Source organism: Chlorocebus sabaeus, chromosome 22 (assembly GCF_047675955.1).
Source record: "Chlorocebus sabaeus isolate Y175 chromosome 22, mChlSab1.0.hap1, whole genome shotgun sequence".
NCBI lineage: Eukaryota > Metazoa > Chordata > Mammalia > Primates > Cercopithecidae > Chlorocebus > Chlorocebus sabaeus.
Window position 1 is genome coordinate 49,139,981 of NC_132925.1, and position 19,229 is coordinate 49,159,209.

At 38.9% G+C, this 19,229-nt stretch overlaps 1 protein-coding gene across 18 annotated transcripts in view; it reads right to left on the reverse strand.

Annotated features, from left to right (window-relative positions):
- TMCC1 (transmembrane and coiled-coil domain family 1) overlaps positions 1–19,229 on the reverse strand; it is a 250,187-nt gene that overhangs the window by 31,902 nt on the left and 199,056 nt on the right. The window contains exon 1 of one of the 18 annotated variants that reach the window (XM_007985370.3): positions 12,253–12,511. The exons of 16 other annotated variants lie outside the window; for them this stretch is intronic. In XM_007985370.3, coding sequence (XP_007983561.1) covers positions 12,253–12,309 — 57 coding nt within the window. In that variant the 5' untranslated portion in view covers positions 12,310–12,511. Of the gene's footprint in view, positions 1–11,954; positions 12,512–19,229 lie in introns of those variants that run through there. One more of the 18 variants, XM_038003500.2, reaches the window with a different exon arrangement.

Consider the following 19,229-nt stretch of genomic DNA (forward strand, 5'->3'; position numbering starts at 1 on the left):
GATTCTCGTGCCTCAGCCTCCCAAATAGCTGGGATTATAGGCGTGTGCCACCACACCTGTCTAATTTTTAGTGGAGGCGGGGTTGTGCCATGTTGGCCAGGCTGGTCTCGAACTCCTGGCCTCAAGTGATCCACCCGCCTTGGACTCCCAAAGTGCTGGGATTACAGGCATGAGCCACCATGTCTGGCCAATTTTTTTTTTTTCTTATATACTGTATATCCAGTTAATAACATTAATAATTATAGTTGCTAATACATATAGTATACTTGCTATGTGCTAAGCACTGTTCTAAATCCTTGGCATGTACATTGTTTAATTCTGTTTTTTTTTTTTTTTTTTTGCTTGAGATGGAGTCTCACTCTGTCACCCAGGCTGGAGTGCAGTGGCATAATCTCGGCTCACTGCAACCTCCGCCCTCCGAGTTCAAGCAATTCTTCTGCCTCAGCCTCCTGAGTAGCTGGGATTACAGGTGAGGGCCACCATGCCTGGCTTATTTTTTGTATTTTTAGTAGAGATGAGGTTTCACCATCTTGGCCAGGCTGGTCTTGAACTCCTGACCTCATGATCCACTTGCCTCAGCCTCCCAAAGTGCTAGGATTACAGGCGTGAGCCACTGCACTTGGCCTCATTGTTTAATTCCGCACAGTAACACTATGGGATGGGTATTATTATTTATCCTAATTTCATGGCTAAGAAAACCACATCATAGGGAATTTAAGTTGTTCGAGATCACAAATTAAAGAAGTGCCAGACTCAATGTTTGAACCCAGATAGTCTAGCTACAGAGTCTGTGTTATTACCCACTATGTATATACCATGTTGTCCCAGCAATGCAACAGTCTCCTATAACTGCAATAATATTTTTATAATTATCTGCAGAGCAGCCAGAGTAGTTGTTTTAAAAAGTTAAGTCAGATCACAACACTGTTTTTATACCTGTGACTTTCCAGTGGCTCTCTATCTCAGTCAGGGTAAAAGCCAAAGTTCTTACAATGGCCATGATCTACACCTGTACCACTACATCCCATAACCTCCCTGACTTCATCTCTTACTAGTCATCCCTTTACTCCACTGCCACCAGCTACAATGGCCTCCCCTGTTGTTCCTGGAACATGAGAGACAGGTACCCACGTCAGGGCTTTTCACTCAGTGAGTGTTCCTTCTTTCTGGAGTGCTCTTCCCTCAGACAACTGCACGGCTTGCTCCGTAACCTCCTTTAAGTCTTTGTTTCTATGTCACCTTAGCAGGGAGGACTTCTCTGACTGCCTTATTTATTTATTTATTGACGGAGTCTTGCTCTGTCATCCAGGCTGGAATGCAGTGGCGTGATCTCGGCTCGCTGCAACCTCTGCCTCCAGGGTTTAAGTGATTCTTCTGCCTTAGCCTTCCGAGTAGCTGGGACTACAGGTGCGCACAACCACGCCTGGCTAATTTTTGTATTTTTAGTAGAAATGGGTTTCACCATATTGGCCAGGCTGGTCTTGAACTCCCGACCTTGTGATCTGCCCGCCTTAGCCTCCCAAAGTGCTGGGATTACAGGCATGAGCCACCATGCCCGGCCTGCCTTATTTAAAATTGCAAATTTTGGTTCCACTATGAACTTCCTGTTTTCTTTCTTGACTTCATTTTTCTACAAAGAACTTTTTACCTTTTGACATATATTTTTACATTTCATAAAAAACTAGAATATAAGGCTCATGAAAGTAGATATTTTTGTGTTTTGTCCACTTTTGTTTCTCTAACAACTAAAACTGTGCATGGCACTTAGCAGCTATTCAAATATTTGTTGAATGAATACAATTTCCTATTCTCTTATTGATTCAGAGTATTTTTTGGGTGTGCTATGTTCCACTCTTTCATTAGAATCTGAAGTGTTTCCATTTATTGTATCACCAAGAAATCTTAACAAGCTTATTTATAACTTCTTCATCTGTTATAACAGGATCTTACTGCATCAGAGATTGACTTTTAAAAGCTTCCAAAAGTACCTTATCTTCACACATTAAAATCAGACATTTTGTAATTTTTTTTTTTTTTTTTTTTTTTTTGAGGCGGAGTCTCACTCTGTCGCCCAGGCTGGAGTGCAGTGGCTGGATCTCAGCTCACTGCAAGCTCCGCCTCCCGGGTTCACACCATTCTCCTGCCTCAGCCTCCCGAGCAGCTGGGACTACAGGCGACTGCCACCTCGCCCGGCTAGTGTTTTGTATTTTTTAGTAGAGACGGGGTTTCACCGTGTTAGCCAGGATGGTCTCGATCTCCTGACCTCGTGATCCGCCCGTCTCGGCCTCCCAAAGTGCTGGGATTACAGGCTTGAGCCACGGCGCCTGGCCCATTTTATAATTTTTTAAAAAGCTTAGAGTTCATTTATAGTCTTGCATGAATTGCCCTAATATACTTTAATATTCTCCTCTTGTTTTATTCAAAACATGTGTTAAATGCCCAAAATTATTTTTCTTCTTTGTGAACTACATGAATATTTCTACTCCTTAGATAGACATTTTCTGAGATTGTGAAAGTGGAAGTCTCAATCTGGTTTATGTGTAAACATGATGATGATAGTAGCAAAGGTAATAGTAGTAACTGAGTGCTTACTATGAACCTGGTACAAATCTAAATGCTTTGCTTACATTAACTTGGTTAATCCTCAAAACAAACCTCAGAGATACATACTATTTTATTCTCCACTTTATAGCTGAAGAAATTGAATCAGGAGAAGTTAGGTGACTTGTCCAAGGTCACACAGCCAATAAGCAGCAGAGTCAGGATTTGAACTCAGAGGACTAGGCTTCAGAGTCCTTGCTATTCATTACATCGCTTGTCGTAAGTCCTAACCACTACCACTTGAGCAGCAGAATAGGGAGGCATTGATGATTTTTACAAAGTTAGACTCTGGGCCAGGTGTGGTGGCTCATGCCTGTAATCCCAGCACTTTGGAGGCTGAGGCGGGTGAATCATTTGAGGTCAGGAGTTCGAGACTAGCCTGGCCAACATGGTGAAACCCTGTCTCTACTAAAAATACAAAAATTAGCTAGGCATGGTAGTGCACGTCTATAACCTGAGCTACTTGGGAGACTGAGGCACGAGAATTGCTTGAACCGGGGGGTGGAGGTTGCAGTGAGCTGATGGCGCCACTGCACTCCAGACTTGGCGATAGAGCAAGACTGTCTTAAAAAGAAAAAAAAAAGTTAGACTCTGAATGGGAATCCCACATATGTGATTACATCCTTCTTCCTAAAATGTGTTAACTATGTACATGCAAAGTATGAAGCAAGGTGCTATAGGAGATATGATGATGGTAGTGATACAGCACTGTTCAAAAGCAGCATATATGATGGGAGGTGGAGAGAGAAGGTCAAATAATTTGTTTTAATATGTAAAATGTGTATATTATAATATTTATGGCATTTTCCAAACATCTATGGGGATTCAGAAAAAAGAAATACCTGGTTTGAGATGGGGTGACTAAGAAGTTTTATAAAGCAGATGGTATTTTTGCTGCACCTCAAAATGGAATTCTGACAGACTTATAAAAAGGGTCATTTCCAAGAGGGCAGAAAAATTCTACATATTTTATAAAGCAGTAAATAATATAGTTTGGTCAATATATAGGGAAAGTATAGTAATATTCACAGTTTGAATTTATTTTAATTTAAATAACCTTCCTTTACTATCTAACTTGCTAGGAGTTTATAAAGACTGATAAATAGTCAATGTTTTTTTTTGTTTTTGTTTTTCATTAGGGAACTAACATTACCAGAGCTATGTACTTAGAAGCTTAATCTGGTATCCATGAGTAAATGAAATGGAGTATACAGGTTGCTGGGTATGAGGCCAGGTAGGAAGCTATAAGAACCATAAGTGACTAGAACACATTGCCAATAGAAATGAGGAAGAGGGGACCAGGTGCGGTGGCTCACGTCTGTAATCTCAGAACTTTGGGAGGCCGAGATGAGTGGATCACTTGAGGTCAGGGGTTCGAGACCAGCCTGGCCAACATGGTAAAACCCCATCTTTACTAAAAATATAAAAATTAGCAGGGCATAGTGGTGCACACCTGTAATCCCAGCTACTTGGGAGGCTGAGGCAGGAGGATCGCTTGAACCTGGGAGATGGAGGGTGTAGTGAGCTGAGATCGTACCACCGCACTCTAGCTTGGGCAACAGAATGAGACCCTGTGTCAAAAAAAAAAAAAAAAAAAAAAAATTAAAAAAATAAATAAATAAAATAAAAATAAAGAAATGAGAAAGGGAGAGGCCAGAAAAGCCCTAGGTGTTGCTACTTTTGGAGGTTCCGTGCACATATAAAACATATAAAATGTCCTCATATTAAATATAATTTTTAACTGAAAACTTAAGTTTTTCTGTTATTTTGCACTGGCTGCCATCCTGATCCTCTGCTCTGCCAGGAACATGGGCCTGCTGTCAAATTATCTGACAAATTATCTGGAAACAACTACCTTATTTTTAGAGATAGGGTCTTGCTATGGTTGCCAAGGCTCAAGCGCAGTGGCTATTCATGGGCGTGATCATTGTGCACTGCAGCTTCAAACTCTTGGCCTCAAGCAAGTCTCCCACATCAGCCTCTGGAGTAGCTGGGACTACAGACCCATGCCACCATGTCTGGCTACATATAACTTTATTCTTGATATTTATCATGAAGAAGTAAGAAAATATAAACTACAAATTGTTTTCAAATGAAATACTCGAATAATGTTAAATATAACAATTAAAACTGACAGTTGGATTTTGCAACTGTCATTAAATATTTATTAAGATTTTAAACTTCTCCTGTTTATATTTTAGATAATAGGGTTTCTCTAGGCCCTTAAAGAGCCCAGCCCCCTGCCTCCCTGAGCCTACAGTGCCTGCTGGATATAGCAGTTCTGTGGATTTAACTGTGATACCCTCTCTAAGCTTCAGACTCTATGCTACATAGATGACTCTCTCTGTCTCTAGGTTTAAATTCTCAATCGTCTAATGGCTATTTCTACATGAATATCCTTCTGTGTTTCCCCTGAGAAATCAAAATCTGTCTCAAACTAAGCATTCAATGTCCTCACCTCTCTTTCAAAAATACCTGTATCTTTATAAACCTGTTTTCATCCTTTTTCCAGTAATGAAGAGTAAAAGCATCTTTCTGATCTTTTCCCCTTCTTGCCAAAGTTTTTCTTTTTCTTTCTTTCTTTCTTTTTTTTTTTTTTTGAGACAGAGTTTCGCTCTTGTTGCCCAGACTGGAGTGCAATGGCGCGATCTCGGCTCACCGCAACCTCCACCTCCTGGGTTCAACCGATTATCCTGCCTCAGACTCCTGAGTAGCTGGGATTACAGGCATGTGCCACCACGCCCGGCTAATTTTGTATTTTTAATAGAGACGGGTTTCTCCACGTTGGTCAGGCTGGTCTCGAACTCTGGACCTCGGGTGATCTGCCCGCCTTGGCCTCCCAAAGTGCTGGGATACAGGCATGAGCCACCATGCCCGGCCCTTGCCAAAGTTTTTAAGCAGCTTCTAAGTTCTACTGTTTTTGCTTTTATAACACTGCATGCCAATCCTCTTCATGCCAACCATAGGTGATCAGAGTATTATCTAAACGGTCTCCTTTTTTTCCATTCTACCTTGTACACCATGAGTATTCCAAGACTAGATTTGTCTTTTTCTAACTTGCTTTCCCTAGTGTCTAGTACACAGATTTTAACTAAACATCTGTTAAATGAATAGTTAGATTCACATTACATTTCCTCAAATACTGCTGTAAACTGTATTTTTCTAGATCTACCTCTGCTTTGATGAGACTATCAATACCTTTCTAGTGCCTTTCATATTAACATTCCATTATTTTCCTTAAAAGGCAAACTAAGATTATTTTAAGGAAATGGCAAAGGAGGTAAATGATGAAATTAGCAGTAGTGACTTTAGAGTGGCAAGACAGCAGAGTGGAAAGAGTGTAAGTATTAGAGTTAAGCACAGCTGGAACTTGAAGCCTAGTTCTAAAACCTACTTATCCTGGCAATTTAACTAGTGAGTTCATTTTCTCATTTTTTAAACGGAGGATAGCAATACCCCTCTTGCAGGACTGAACTGAGAAAACACACATAAATTCCTTAGTAAATGCCTGAAACCTAAAAGTCCCCCAAAGTAGCTACTAATATTAAGTTACAGAGTACTGTTTAGGTTTTTCCGTAAATATTTCTTTGAAGAATTCTATTTTTGTGGTTAGTCTAAAGTTTTGAGATAAGACCAAAATGACACTGCCTTAAATATACTGAGATATTATTCTGAGACCTAAGTAAACAGCAAATCTTTACCTAACAAAACCCCACATATATGTGTATATGTATGTGTTTGTGTATACACACACACACACACGATAGAGGTTTCTACCTACTGGAAAAATGACCAATGACTAGAACACTGTAATTAGCAACTCTGATATGGAAAATAATAGTACTATCCTTGTCCTTGAGGATTTCATTTAAATATCTTCCCAATACTAGAGATGCCATTTCTCCCCTAAATTGCTTATGGTCTGTTCCTGGAACAAGCACAAATGAATTTAACTTGATAAAGAAACAGCATAGCCACTTCCAAATCTAGAAGATAGGCCAAATTCACAAAAATCCAGTAACCCCACTTAAGATTTTTCAAGGATGACATTTCGTTTTTGGAAAGGGAAATAAATACATCAGATTGTTATTTACATTATCTGATAACTGAGAAATCCCTTAAATGCCATTTTTGGGAAATCGCAAAATTAGCTGGGCATGTTTGACACCTAACCATATTATTTCATTAATCCAGTGAGGCAGGCACTATTCTAATTTTCTACATGAAAAATCTGGCTCAGAGGCTAACTCAAGCCTTTAATTTCAAATTGTGAGCTCTCTATTGTATAGTATACCCATGTCTCATCTTTGAGAGATTGTAGTTCTAGCATTACGTGGTTACCTGTAACTGAATACAAATTATTTTTCTACATGTTAATAGGTTTTTAATTCTTTATTTTGTTTTTCATAGATTTAGGGGATACAAATGCAGTGTTGTTACATGGATATATTGTACAGAGGTGAGCTCTGGGCTTTTAGTATACCTATCACCTGAATAGTGAACACTGTGCCCAACAGGTAATTTTCAACCCCCCACTGCCCCTCCCACCATCTGCCCTCCTTCCTTTTGGAGTCCCCAGCGTCTATTACTCCCCTTAATAAAAATTATTTTAAGAGAAATTTATTTAAACAGACATGACAGGTTATTCTTACACTCTTGATAAAATCTCAACAGATCAAGTTTCTGTCCATTAAAAAATATAAAATCTTTGGCAAGGGATACTCCAGGGTGTTATCTTTCCTAAAATCTGTACTTAATTTTGAGAACACAGTTGCTTTTGGTACAACAGAATAAAGCAGATACACTGATAAACTTGGTGTAAATGCCTGCTGTATATATTGTCTCTAATATCTTAAGAATGTCATTAATTTTTAAAGATCCTGGAAATAAATTAAGGATATCTATGACAAATTGTAAAAAGTTGCTTAAATATGTAAACGGTATGGACTTCAGAGGCTTGTCTAGTTGTTCCAGGTTTTTAAATAGAGGTATCTGTAACTCCTAAAAGGGCTAATAAATCAATAAAACTTGGACTCCAAAAGACTGAGAATCAATGCATACTAGTCTTAAGTGAGATAATAAGAACATTCAGCTATTCAAAGACTTCCGAAAAGGCAAGTGGAATGCTTAAGCCTCTGTGAGGGAATTACTTAAATGGTAAAGATCCAATCTTCATAATTTGTTTATGCATTTCTATACTCTGTTGATGCAGGAGTTGGGGAGAATGGGAGAGACTACGGGCAGTACCATCCCTCCAGGTTGCACTAGGAAATGCCTGGGGGCATTTCTCCTGCAATATAGTCTCAACAATTACCTGATTTTATTTTATTTTATTTTATTTTTTTGAGACAGTCTCGCTCTGTCGCCCAGGCTGGAGTGCAGTGGCCAGATCTCAGCTCACCGCAAGCTCCGCCTCCAGGGTTTACGCCATTCTCCTGCCTCAGCCTCCCGAGTAGCTGGGACTACAGGCGCCCACCACCTCGCCCGGCTAGTTTTTTTTGTATTTTTTTTAGTAGAGACGGGGTTTCACCGTGTTAGCCAGGATGGTCTCGATCTCCTGACCTCGTGATCCGCCCGTCTCAGCCTCCCAAAGTGCTGCTATTACAGGCTTGAGCCACTGTGCCCGGCAACAATTACCTGATTTTAAATGCCAACAACGACCTCATTGAAAAATACTACATGGATTCTGGACTTACTCCAGAAGAATAGGAAAAGAGGAGACACAGAGAACAAGATGAGTTGTGGATGTCCTTTCCTGCCTTAGCCAATTCTTTCACATGTGATGAGCAATGGAAAGATTTCAGTTTTACTGATAAATTACAAATAAAGTAAAAGTAGGAACGTATATGATAAAAGGGACAGATTCAGGAATTCTGCATATGAAAGGAAAAACATTTTCTGCTTTGTATCTAGGTATCTGCGGGGACAGGATAGCTTAGAGAACATTAGGAGCAGATAGACGGTGAAAGCACATTACGATGCTATGAGATTATGGATACACGTTGTGAAAAAGACTGAGGCTTTACAATTTAATTCATTTTGCAATTATCTTTTCTTTATGTAAAACACTGAATAAAGGTGGAATCCCTGCTCTCAAGGAACACACGATCTAGTTGGTGAAACATGGAAATGATCAACTGAAATGCAGGTCCAATTAAATAAATGACAGATATGACAGCAAAGTACTCTTTGAACACAGGAGAGAAGCATGTATTAAAAGAAGAGATAGGGGTTGGCTGGGTGCAGTGGCCCACACCTGTAATCCCAGCACTTTGGAAGGCAGACACAGAAGGATTATCTTGAGGACAGGAGTTTAAGACCAGCCTGGTTAACATAGCAAGATTGTGTCTTTACAAAAAAGAAAAAAATTAGCCAGGTTGGTGGGGTGAGTCTGTAGTCCCAGCTACTCAGGAGGCTAAGGTGAGAGAATCACTTGAGCCCAGGAGTCTAAGGCTGCACTGAACTATGATCATGCTACAGCACTCCAGCCTGCGCAACAGAGTGAGACCCTATCTCTAAAATAAACTTAAAAAATAAATAAATAAATAAATAAAAAGATGGGAAGGGGGCAGATAAGGCTCATTGGAGGAGTAACAATAAAAATGAGCCTTGAAGAAATTAGTACCTGATAGAGAAAGGGTAAGGAAAAGCATTTCAGGTTAACAGCCTAGTATGCAGAACAGTCCAGAAGAAGAAAATGTAATAGCACCTTCATGATAACTGAATGGCTGGCGAGGCTGTAAAAATAATGGCACAGGAGAGGGCTGTAGTGAGAAATGGGCTGCTAAGGTAGTTTATCTAAACTACTGTTCTAAATTTTATGTCAAGGATATCACTGAAGGTTTCCCAATGATAAGAATAGCACAATCTCCTTTGGAATTTGGACTTATAGATCCAAAAGGCTACTTGACTATATCAAAATCTGTATGTCCAAAACCAAACATCATAATCTTCTTCTAAACCAGATCTTCTTACACTGTTCCATATCTCAGGAAAAGCATCTATCCATCAAGCTACACGAGCAAAAACCAAACCAAATGTTCCATATCTCAGGAAAAGCATCTATCCATCAAGCTACACGAGCAAAAACCAAACCAAATCAAAGCCTAGGAGCCATTCTTGACATCTTCTGCCTTCTACCTATATCCAATCCAACAATAAGGTCAATTGTACTTTCCAAATTTCCATTATAATACACAATACTCTCCATCTACCTCTACTGCCATCACCTTATGATGAACTCTTATCATCTCTCTCCCGGACCACTCATCCTGATTGATCTACCTGCATTCACTTAGGTTCTCATTTAAGCTGAAGAAAGTATTTTTTTAAAAGGCCTAAATCACTGAATACTTAAATTCTTTTAGTAGCTTCCTATGATTTTAGAATGAACAAGAATCTGAACAGTCTATAAAGTCCTACATGGTTAGGCCCTGGATCTACCTCTCTAGATACAAATACAAAATATTTGTATTTTTTAGTAGAGACGTGGTTTCTCCATGTTGGTCAGGCTGGTCTCGAACTCCCAATCTCAGGTGATCCTCCCGCCTCAGCCTCCCAAAGTGCTGGGATTACAGGCGTGAGCCACCATGCCTGGCCTAGATCTTTGTTTTACAGTATGCTTCCTCTCCCACTTATCCTACCCCACTCTAGTCACACTGGCCTTGTTTCAGTGCCCAGTGCTTATCCTATTTTTTTCTCACCATAGTGCATTTGCAATATTGCCTACTTATCTGCCTTTCTTCAACTCTCAGCCTGCCCTTTTGCTAAATGCTGGGTATGAAATGATGAACAAAACAGTCTCTGCTTTCATGAGGTTTATGGCTGAGTGGGGAAAAGTGGTAGCGACAGAAAAACCAGTAACTAAACAATATAAACTGTGTAAAGTGCTAAAAAGAAAAAGAACAGAATGTTGTGAGAAAAGGATAGTGTAGGGGAGAAAAATCTGTTTTAGTCTGGGAGGTCACAGAAAGCTTCTTTTAACAAGAACACATTTGAACTGAGTCCTCAAAGATAGAAAAGGAGGTTGCTACTTTAATTAGGCCATAAATGAGGAAAAGCACTATTATAGTAGGTTTCACATGCCAGGAAAATACAGAATTCGGAATTTTATCATAATTGAGATGAAAACAGAGTTAAAGAAAGTAGCAATTCAAAAGGAGAAAAATGAAAAGGATTTATCTATTCACTGCTTCTTAGAATTGACTTGGTTGAAAGGTTATGATCATCTTACCAAAAAGGCTTACAGAAGGAACAGAAGGATGCTGAGAGGAAAAGGTCAGTAAACAGGGAGGAGGGCACCTGCCAGTAACCTAATGGAGTATATGGAGAGTTGTATTTACAAGGCTTACATAACCAATGAGTCAGCAAAAAGTCAGGTGTCAATGGAGCTCTTCTGTGGCCACTCTAAGCAGCTAGGAAACTTGGCTCTCTGAGATAGGAATATACCTTCCAGTAACACCTGCCTAAGTTAGGATGAGGAAAAGTAAACTCCAATGTTTAGAAAAAACATAAGAAATAAGATCCAACTTAAAGCAAGGTGATTCTGATAGGTTTTTGCAAATCTAATGCAACTCATTTCTCTAATTTGTAATAAAACACCTATTAAAGAATCCAGAAGCAAGACTCCAAAATCTGCTAAAAGTAAAACTTACATTTATCTTTTTTGAGGTCCATAAATATTGGAGGGCTACTCTCTACAACTATCTTTTCTCTAATAACGGCTAATAGGTATAAACAGTAACAGAAAAAGGCTTCATATCAATAGAATTGGGTCTGGCAAAGAAAATGTACAAAAGAGAACATAAAAGAGATTCAGTTATAGTAAAAGCAAAGAGATACAGCATTCACAACCACTTGATATCAAACAGCAATGACAATGAACCCAAGACAAATATCCACCAACGCACAGCTATGAAAATAGCAGACTCCTTATCCTGCCTTCCTCCACCTCCATACTTATGTTCTCAGCCTATTACTGTTCCAGTGGCAACAACTCTATAACAGGAGGAAGGCTTTATTTTTCCTTCTCCCGCTTCAGACTATAGAAAAAGCAGGGAAAAAAAAGCATAATTATGACTATTCAAAGAAAAGAGGTTTGTTAGTTTACATTCTTTGCTCTGGAAATTCCTGGCTTCTGTCTGTTGAGAGACACATGAGAAAACTTGGATTATCTCTGAAGGTCACAACTGAATGACCACAAGTTATGTTTCTCCTTCTGGTTCCCTTGGTCATCCTTTTTCCATCAAATGTGATTTTGCAAAATGTTTTGGTTATTGCTAAGAAGCGGTTCTATACAGCTGATATAGAAAAGTCAAAAAATAAGAAAAAAAATCACAACACATTTATCTTACCAAAACCCCCTGTCAGGCAGTCTGCTGATTTTGCTTGCCACAAAGCTCATCCTTCATTTGTGCACTGCCAGAGCAAGCTTGGATCGTAAAAACAAATCACAACCTCTCTTGGCTATAAGCTCTTTCCATTTGTTCCAGCTTCCAAACTGCAGAGGAGCTGTGGCATAGTCTGTCACTGCTGCACATACTTGGTTTCCGAGAACAACGCTGCAAATGAGGACAGCTACCACTGGGAATGCTTTCCCCCACCAAAGAGCCAGCCGCAATGAAGGTTCTAGTGGATCCCTGGGCTTCTCACCTTCACAGTCTCAGAGAAGTGACTTTCACAAAACAGGCAGGTACAGCCGCACCACATCAATACCCTTGCATAGCCAATCCTCCGCAGTGCCCACCTCAGCCTATATACAGTTTCAATTCTATCTCCTGTAGCAACTCTTAGAGCTTTCTATATCTGGGAGCCTAGGAGAACTCTGTGCTGAATAAACAGAAAGCTTCTGCCAAACAAGCATCCGTGTGTGTGCGCGCGCACGCGGTTTGCTAGAGCAGCTAATGCAAATGAATAGTTTGACTCTGAGAATGGAGATCACAGACAGTATCTGCCTCTCTTCTCCAGCTGTGAGCATCTTTTATAAAAGACAAAAGCACCACACTGGTTGGATTTAAAGCTACAGGGTATTTAATCAACATTCACATTTGTCTTCTCATTTAAATCAGATAAGGTTGAAAGAATCGCTTAAAGAAGATTAAAAACATTCTAAATAAAATATCACTGTTTAAGTAGCTTGGTTCAGTAGATACAAAGAAAAAGCAATCTACCTGTTTCAATAAAGGTCCAGAAGATTGCCAGAACAGATTTCCCTGTTTTTCTAATGTTTCTTCTTTTATTTTTCATTTTATGTTGGCAAAATCATTTAAAATGAAAATAGAACATGAGTGAGAAAACAACTAGAAAAAGAAAACTGAGCACGAAACTCTAAAATTGTATTCACTATGGACAGAGAAAAAAATACTCTGAAATCTAAGCAAGAGATTAAAACATCACAGTCATAAGCCCAGGCTCAGCCCCTGTATCATCACACATACTATTTACTGAACACCCAGGACACTACATGACAGTATTGAATCTCTTATTAAGACAGTTTCTGACTTGAAAAAGTCACTTTGGGATTTAGGCAAGTTATCAGATCTGAACCTTATTTCTTCATTTGTAAAAGCAGTTGTGGGGAACACACATAGGAGGAATTTAAATGATTACAAATATAGTGTGGCATGTATAAAGTATATCTACTAATATTTCTCTGAGGTTAACATGCAGAAAGGAATCAGACATGAAGACAATTTAATACAGTAAAGCTTATGAGCCTGGGGGTGTGATATGAGCCTTTCTATGAGCCTGGAAGTGTGATAATTTCTTTACTTTTAGTTAAGTATGGGTCTGGAAGCTCAGGCCAGCACAGTACTGACAGGTCAAAGAAGGTCTTTCTATCAGTATTCACCAGCCGCGTTTAACATTCTTTCACTTAAACCATGACACCTTGAATGAATATAAAGAAAATGTTGGGTTGAAACCATGGCTCCAGAAATTCCTTTACCATCTCTAGAGACACAGAACTCTGACCCTGACTTTCCACAACAATAAATAATTTGATTTAATAGAAGTTTTGTTTTCACTTAAAAATTAGGTGGTAAGGTTTCAACTGAGTAAATACGTTTCTACAAAAACAACGAAAACCCCAATCCTGTATCACTAGCATCAACACTAGCTGTTGTTTGCTTAACTCTGTTTACTAGCATATTCAATATCTTCTTTTAAGACAATCATGGTTATTGTAGAAAACTTTGAAAGTGCAAATGAGCAGAAAAGAAAGCAAAAACTATCTGTAACCTCACCACTTGGAAGACCAAACAAGCCACTATTACCACTGTGATTTCCATCCCTTCAGTTTAAAAAATATATATGTACAAGTATTTTGTTATTTCAAATCAGTTGTGATTTCAATTTGAAGGACTCTATAAGAGAATCCGTATTTTTTCCCTTCCTTCTCTCAAAAATCACTTACTGTAACTGTACTCCCATAGGAACATATCTGATGTGGGTTTTTAAATATACCGAGCTATTAGATTGTGTGCAGTCTAACATAAAATCTAGTAAGTTATTATTTTCTTCACAATTATACAGCTGAATGTTGGGCATTGTATATTCTTCCCTGGGTAGGTACAGTATTTAATCTTTGGTAAGATTAATGTTTGTTACAATTCTATAATTTTAAGTACAATTGTTGGCACTCAGATATTTCCAGTGCTTCTTCCCTTTCTGAACACACATGGAAGACTACATTTCCCAGTTCCCTTTGCAAGGCCATGTGACTAGTTCTGACCAATGGGTTGTGAAAAAAAGGAAGGGAGCCTGTAACCTGAGTGTGCAACCTAATTCCCTTTGCAAGGCCATGTGACTAGTTCTGACCAACGGGTTGTGAAAAAAAGGAAGTGAGTGTGTAACCTAAGTCAAAGCATTTAATTGCTAATGTGAAGCTCTTTTATCCTCTCTTACTTTGCCACTGAGATCACTGAAGCATGTGTTGAGACACGGTGCCATGGATCAAATCTGCTTTGATTGGATAAACCACTAAATGGAGGACAGCTGCCCTGGAGAGTTGTCTGGGCCTAAAGCAGACTTTGTGAGAAATGTTCATTGTATATTTATATAAAAGTAATGATTTTGTCTTTTTGAAAAAAATTACCTTTTTACGTTTTTAGAGGTTCCACCAAGATGGCAATGAATTTATCTGACAGAACAAAGTAAACTGAGTTACTAGATAAATGTACCTCCTCACTGACTGTTTTAGCCTGGGTACATCTCTTCTTGGCTTCCAAAGGAAACCCTAAGTGGCAGTAGGACTTTAGTTTTGCTGACTTCCTTGTTCTCATTTGTTTCTTCTCTTGCTGACTTTTTGTTTCTGGTTTACGCATGGTCAGTAAGTTACTCCTCACTGATGGCAGCACTAATTCAGAATTTGGTTTTATGGTTTGACCATTTGAGGTCTCTATAGAAGACTGATAGATATCTATTCTCTGTTGAATGAGAAATCAAAAAATAATCCAGCTCGTCAGTCTTTTTTCTCCATTTGTCTATGTCGAGTGTAATTCAATTAAGAATTCTGGCTCTGCGCGGTGGCTCATACTTATAATCCCAGCACTTCAGGAGTGCTGAGGTGGGCAGATCACTTGAAGCCAGGAGATTGAGACCAACCTGAGCAATGAAGGGGAACAGCTCTTTGAGCTCTGGACCAGTGAGGTTTTGTGATTCTGTGTTTACTTTTGACCCACGGCTAAAAAGTTGTAGAACTAAAGCCATAGCTCTTTATGTGCCCTGTAATCATTTTGGGAGGCTGAGGTGGCAGGATCACTTAAGGCCAGGAGTTTGAGACCAGCCTGGGCAACATAACAAGACCCTGTCCCTACAAAAATGATAAATAAAATTAGCTGGGCATGGTGGTATGTGCCTGTAGTCCCACCTACTTAGAAGGCTGAGGTAAAGGGATCACTTGAGCCTAGGAGTTTGAGTTGCAGTGAGCTATGATCATGTCACTGCATTTCAGCCTGTGTTTGAGTGAGACTCTATCTTTATTTATTTAATTAATTTATTTATTTATTTTTGAGACGGAGTCTCGCTCTGTTGCCCAGGCTAGAGCGTAGTGGTGTGATCTCAGCTCACTGTAAGCTCCGCCTCCCGGGTTTACGCCATTCTCCTGCCTCAGCCTCCAGAGTAGCTGGGACTACAGCTGCCCGCCACCTCGCCTGGCTAGTTTTTTTTTTGTATTTTTTAGTAGAGACGGAGTTTCACCGTGTTAGCCAGGATGGTCTCGATCTCCTGACCTCATGATCCGCCCGTCTCAGCCTCCCAAAGTGCTAGGATTACAGGCTTGAGCCACCGCGCCCGGCCAAGACTCTATCTTTAAAAAACAAAACAGAAAGACCATGGCCTCTTGTTATATAAGTATAAAACATTTTCCTACCTTTAGAGAGTATTAATAAATTAGATTATAATGTCTCCTAAATTAAAGGACCTCGGATCTCATGGGTTTTACAGAGCTAAATAAGCACATATGTCAAACATCCCTACAAATCTAAGAAGAAAGTGAACATCTGACACTTTAAACATGCTAGACAAAGAACAAAAGATTCTCCTTAGAGATTCTACCAGTTTGGAAACGTTTTAAGAATCCAAATTCACATACTTAAGGTAAATATTTGGCAAATCGAGGCTAGTGTCAGAGTTAACTATAATACTATATACACTTTCTTTTACTTGGAGTTTGTTTTCTCATGTAGAAAAAATTTAATCTGAACTTTGTAAACTTACTTATACAGGTTTAGTGATAAAATTAATATTATTCTTCTTTTGTAATGTTTAGTATTTTAAAAATGAAAGTTTGTGTTAATCTAAATTGAATCACAATGCTGACAAGCTTTTTATATCAATAGCAATTAGGAGTCAGCTTAAATATCTCCAGGATCTTATGGTAATTTAAAAATCACAGACTAATGTTAAATGGAGCTAATTAATAAGTATGTTTGGATGCCCAGATGAATTTCTAATTAGAATACTAAAACATTGTTTAAACATAGTTTTAAGCTTACATACTTTTGCTTGTTTTGTATATGCTATTAGAGTGGTTATATCTTTGAGTAATGTTAATAAATGACTTCATTTTTGCCATGTTAAGAAGGTGTAAAAGAGATGTGTGTGGCTATAGAAAGTCTGCTATGTGTATTTGTGAGCTTTACTAATGAGCTTGTGTATGATGTAGTTCTTATTATCCATTCTCTCTACCCAGTTTTCTCTCTGCAACAGAAGTCATAATTGATACAGGTGGTTGTAACTATACTAGGAATAATAGTAATAGAGAAATACAAGGTGTAAGTCTTTTTGTTTTTAAAGGAAAAGGAAAATCTTTTTGTTACAAAGTAAAGTGACAGTTGCAGAATGTGAACGATAAATCATTTATTTATTTATTTTTTAAGATGGGGGTCTCAATCTGTTGCCCAGGCTGGAGTGCAGAGGTGCCATCTCGGCTGAGTACAATGTCCGTCTTCCAGTCTCAAGTAATCCTCCTACCTCAGCCTCTCAAGTAACTGAGACTGCAGGTGCATACCACCATGCCCAGCTAATTTTTGTATTTTTTGTAGAGATGGGGTTTTAGCATGTTTCCCAGGCTAGAAAGACAAATCTTAAAAAGTGAATTTGATTTGCCTTGGAAAATATACTGCTGGGATGTGAAAAGAAGCCATGAAACATGTTAAAATTTTGGCAAAATTTAATCAGCGTTGATGGGTTTGCGTCTTTGGTTTACTGATTAATGCCTTCATCTATAATATGAAAAATGATTCTTATTTGTGTGTAATTTTCTTAGAGAGCACAATTAATTCTCTGGCTTTATGTTGGATTATGTTCTAGATGATTAAATACAAAACAAATCAAACCAGAAAGAACAAAGGTTCTTTACTTGTGAAAGAGCTTAGGTTCTTTACAAATTGTAGTACCTTATCTTTTATTCTCATTTTGATTAAATAATCAAGTATTGTTTCTTATCCATGATCCTATCTTAATCAGGGGCCCAAATCTCCTTTGTTAACTCTTTCGATCTTGCCTTCCCCAAGATTGAATCTTTTTTTTGTTTTTTTTTTTGAAACAGGGTCTCTCTGTGTCATCTAGACTGGAGTGCAGTGCCTCAGTCTTCCGGGCTTCAAGTGATCCTCCCACCTCAGTCTCCCAAAGTGCTGGGATTATAGGCATGAAACACTGTGCCCATCCCATGTTATCTTATTGTTCTATTTTTTGTGGCTATATGAGGAAGCCCTTTCACTTTCTCCTTAAACTACTTCTAACCCACGTTTTAGTAGATTGATTCTGCCTCTGTGATCTGAACAAAACATTAAGTAGTATCTGATTTTCATGGAATACTGAGCATTCAGAAACGTACTGAGTTTTCCTTAACTTCTTATGGCAATATTGTTATTTGCATAGGATCAATACCAATCTCATCTCCTTTTTATCAAGATATAATTGGATTCTGTAACTGTATATACTGGAATCTCATAAATGAGAACATCACATTTGAGAATGATTCTCATTGACAAACTACTTTAAGAAACAATAGTTGACTTTATATAGGGAGCCAATGCCTAAAAGAAAGTACTCCCAGGAACACTGGCCTGATTCCTGAGGTGGTAAGGAAAGTCACTTCCTGGCAAGCCTTAGAAAATACTGGGGACTTGAAGATGAGATTAATTCACCCAAATTTATATGTACTGCAGGTGAAATCTGGTGAGAGAGTTTCTCAGATGTATTTCCTAACCTTAGTATAGTAAATATTAAAGAGTGTTTAAAAGTCCAATCTGAATCCTTATGAAAACCTCCACACAGAAGTTAATTGTGTTGTCTTAGTAATTGCTCAAAACTGTATGGCTCTGGATTTGCAAAGATAGTTCAAGGATGTCCCTGTATGACTAACTAGCACTGTGGCTGCACCTATGTGAATAATCAGACCAAACCTAATGAGACTGTCAGAAACTTTTACACCTGCAACTTCAACGTGAATATGGGCTAGGTAAAATAAGGCTAAGACCTGCTAGGCTGCATTCCCAGCAAGTTGAGGTATTCTTAGTCACAAGATGACATAGGAGGTCACCATGAGATACAGGTCATAAAGACCTTGCTGATAAAACAGGTTGCAGTAAAGAAGCCAGCTAAAAACCATCGAAACCAAGATGGCGATGAGAGTGACCTCTGTTCCTCCTCACTGCTACACTCCTACCACTAGCTCCATGACAGTTTACAAATGCCAAGGCAATGTCAGGAAGTTACCCTATATTGGTCTTAAAAGGGAAGGCATGAATAATCTACCCCTTGTTTAGCATATAATCAAGAAATAACCATAAGAATGGACAACCAGCAGCCCCTGGGGCTGCTCTGCCTATGGAGGCCATTCTTTTATTCCTTTACTTTCCTAATAAACTTGTTTTTACTTTACTCTATGGACTTGCCCAAATTATTTCTTGTGCAAGATCCAAGAACCCTCTCTTGGAGTTTGGACTGGGATGGCTTTCTGGTAACAAGACTAACTATTTTCTGATCAAAAATAACATTTGGAGATATTCGGGACGCTGAGATGGGAGAATCACTTAAGCCCAGCAGTTGAAATTTGCTTTGAGTTGTGATTGTACCACTGCACTCTAGCCTGGGCGACAGAGAGAGACCCTGTCTCTTAAAAA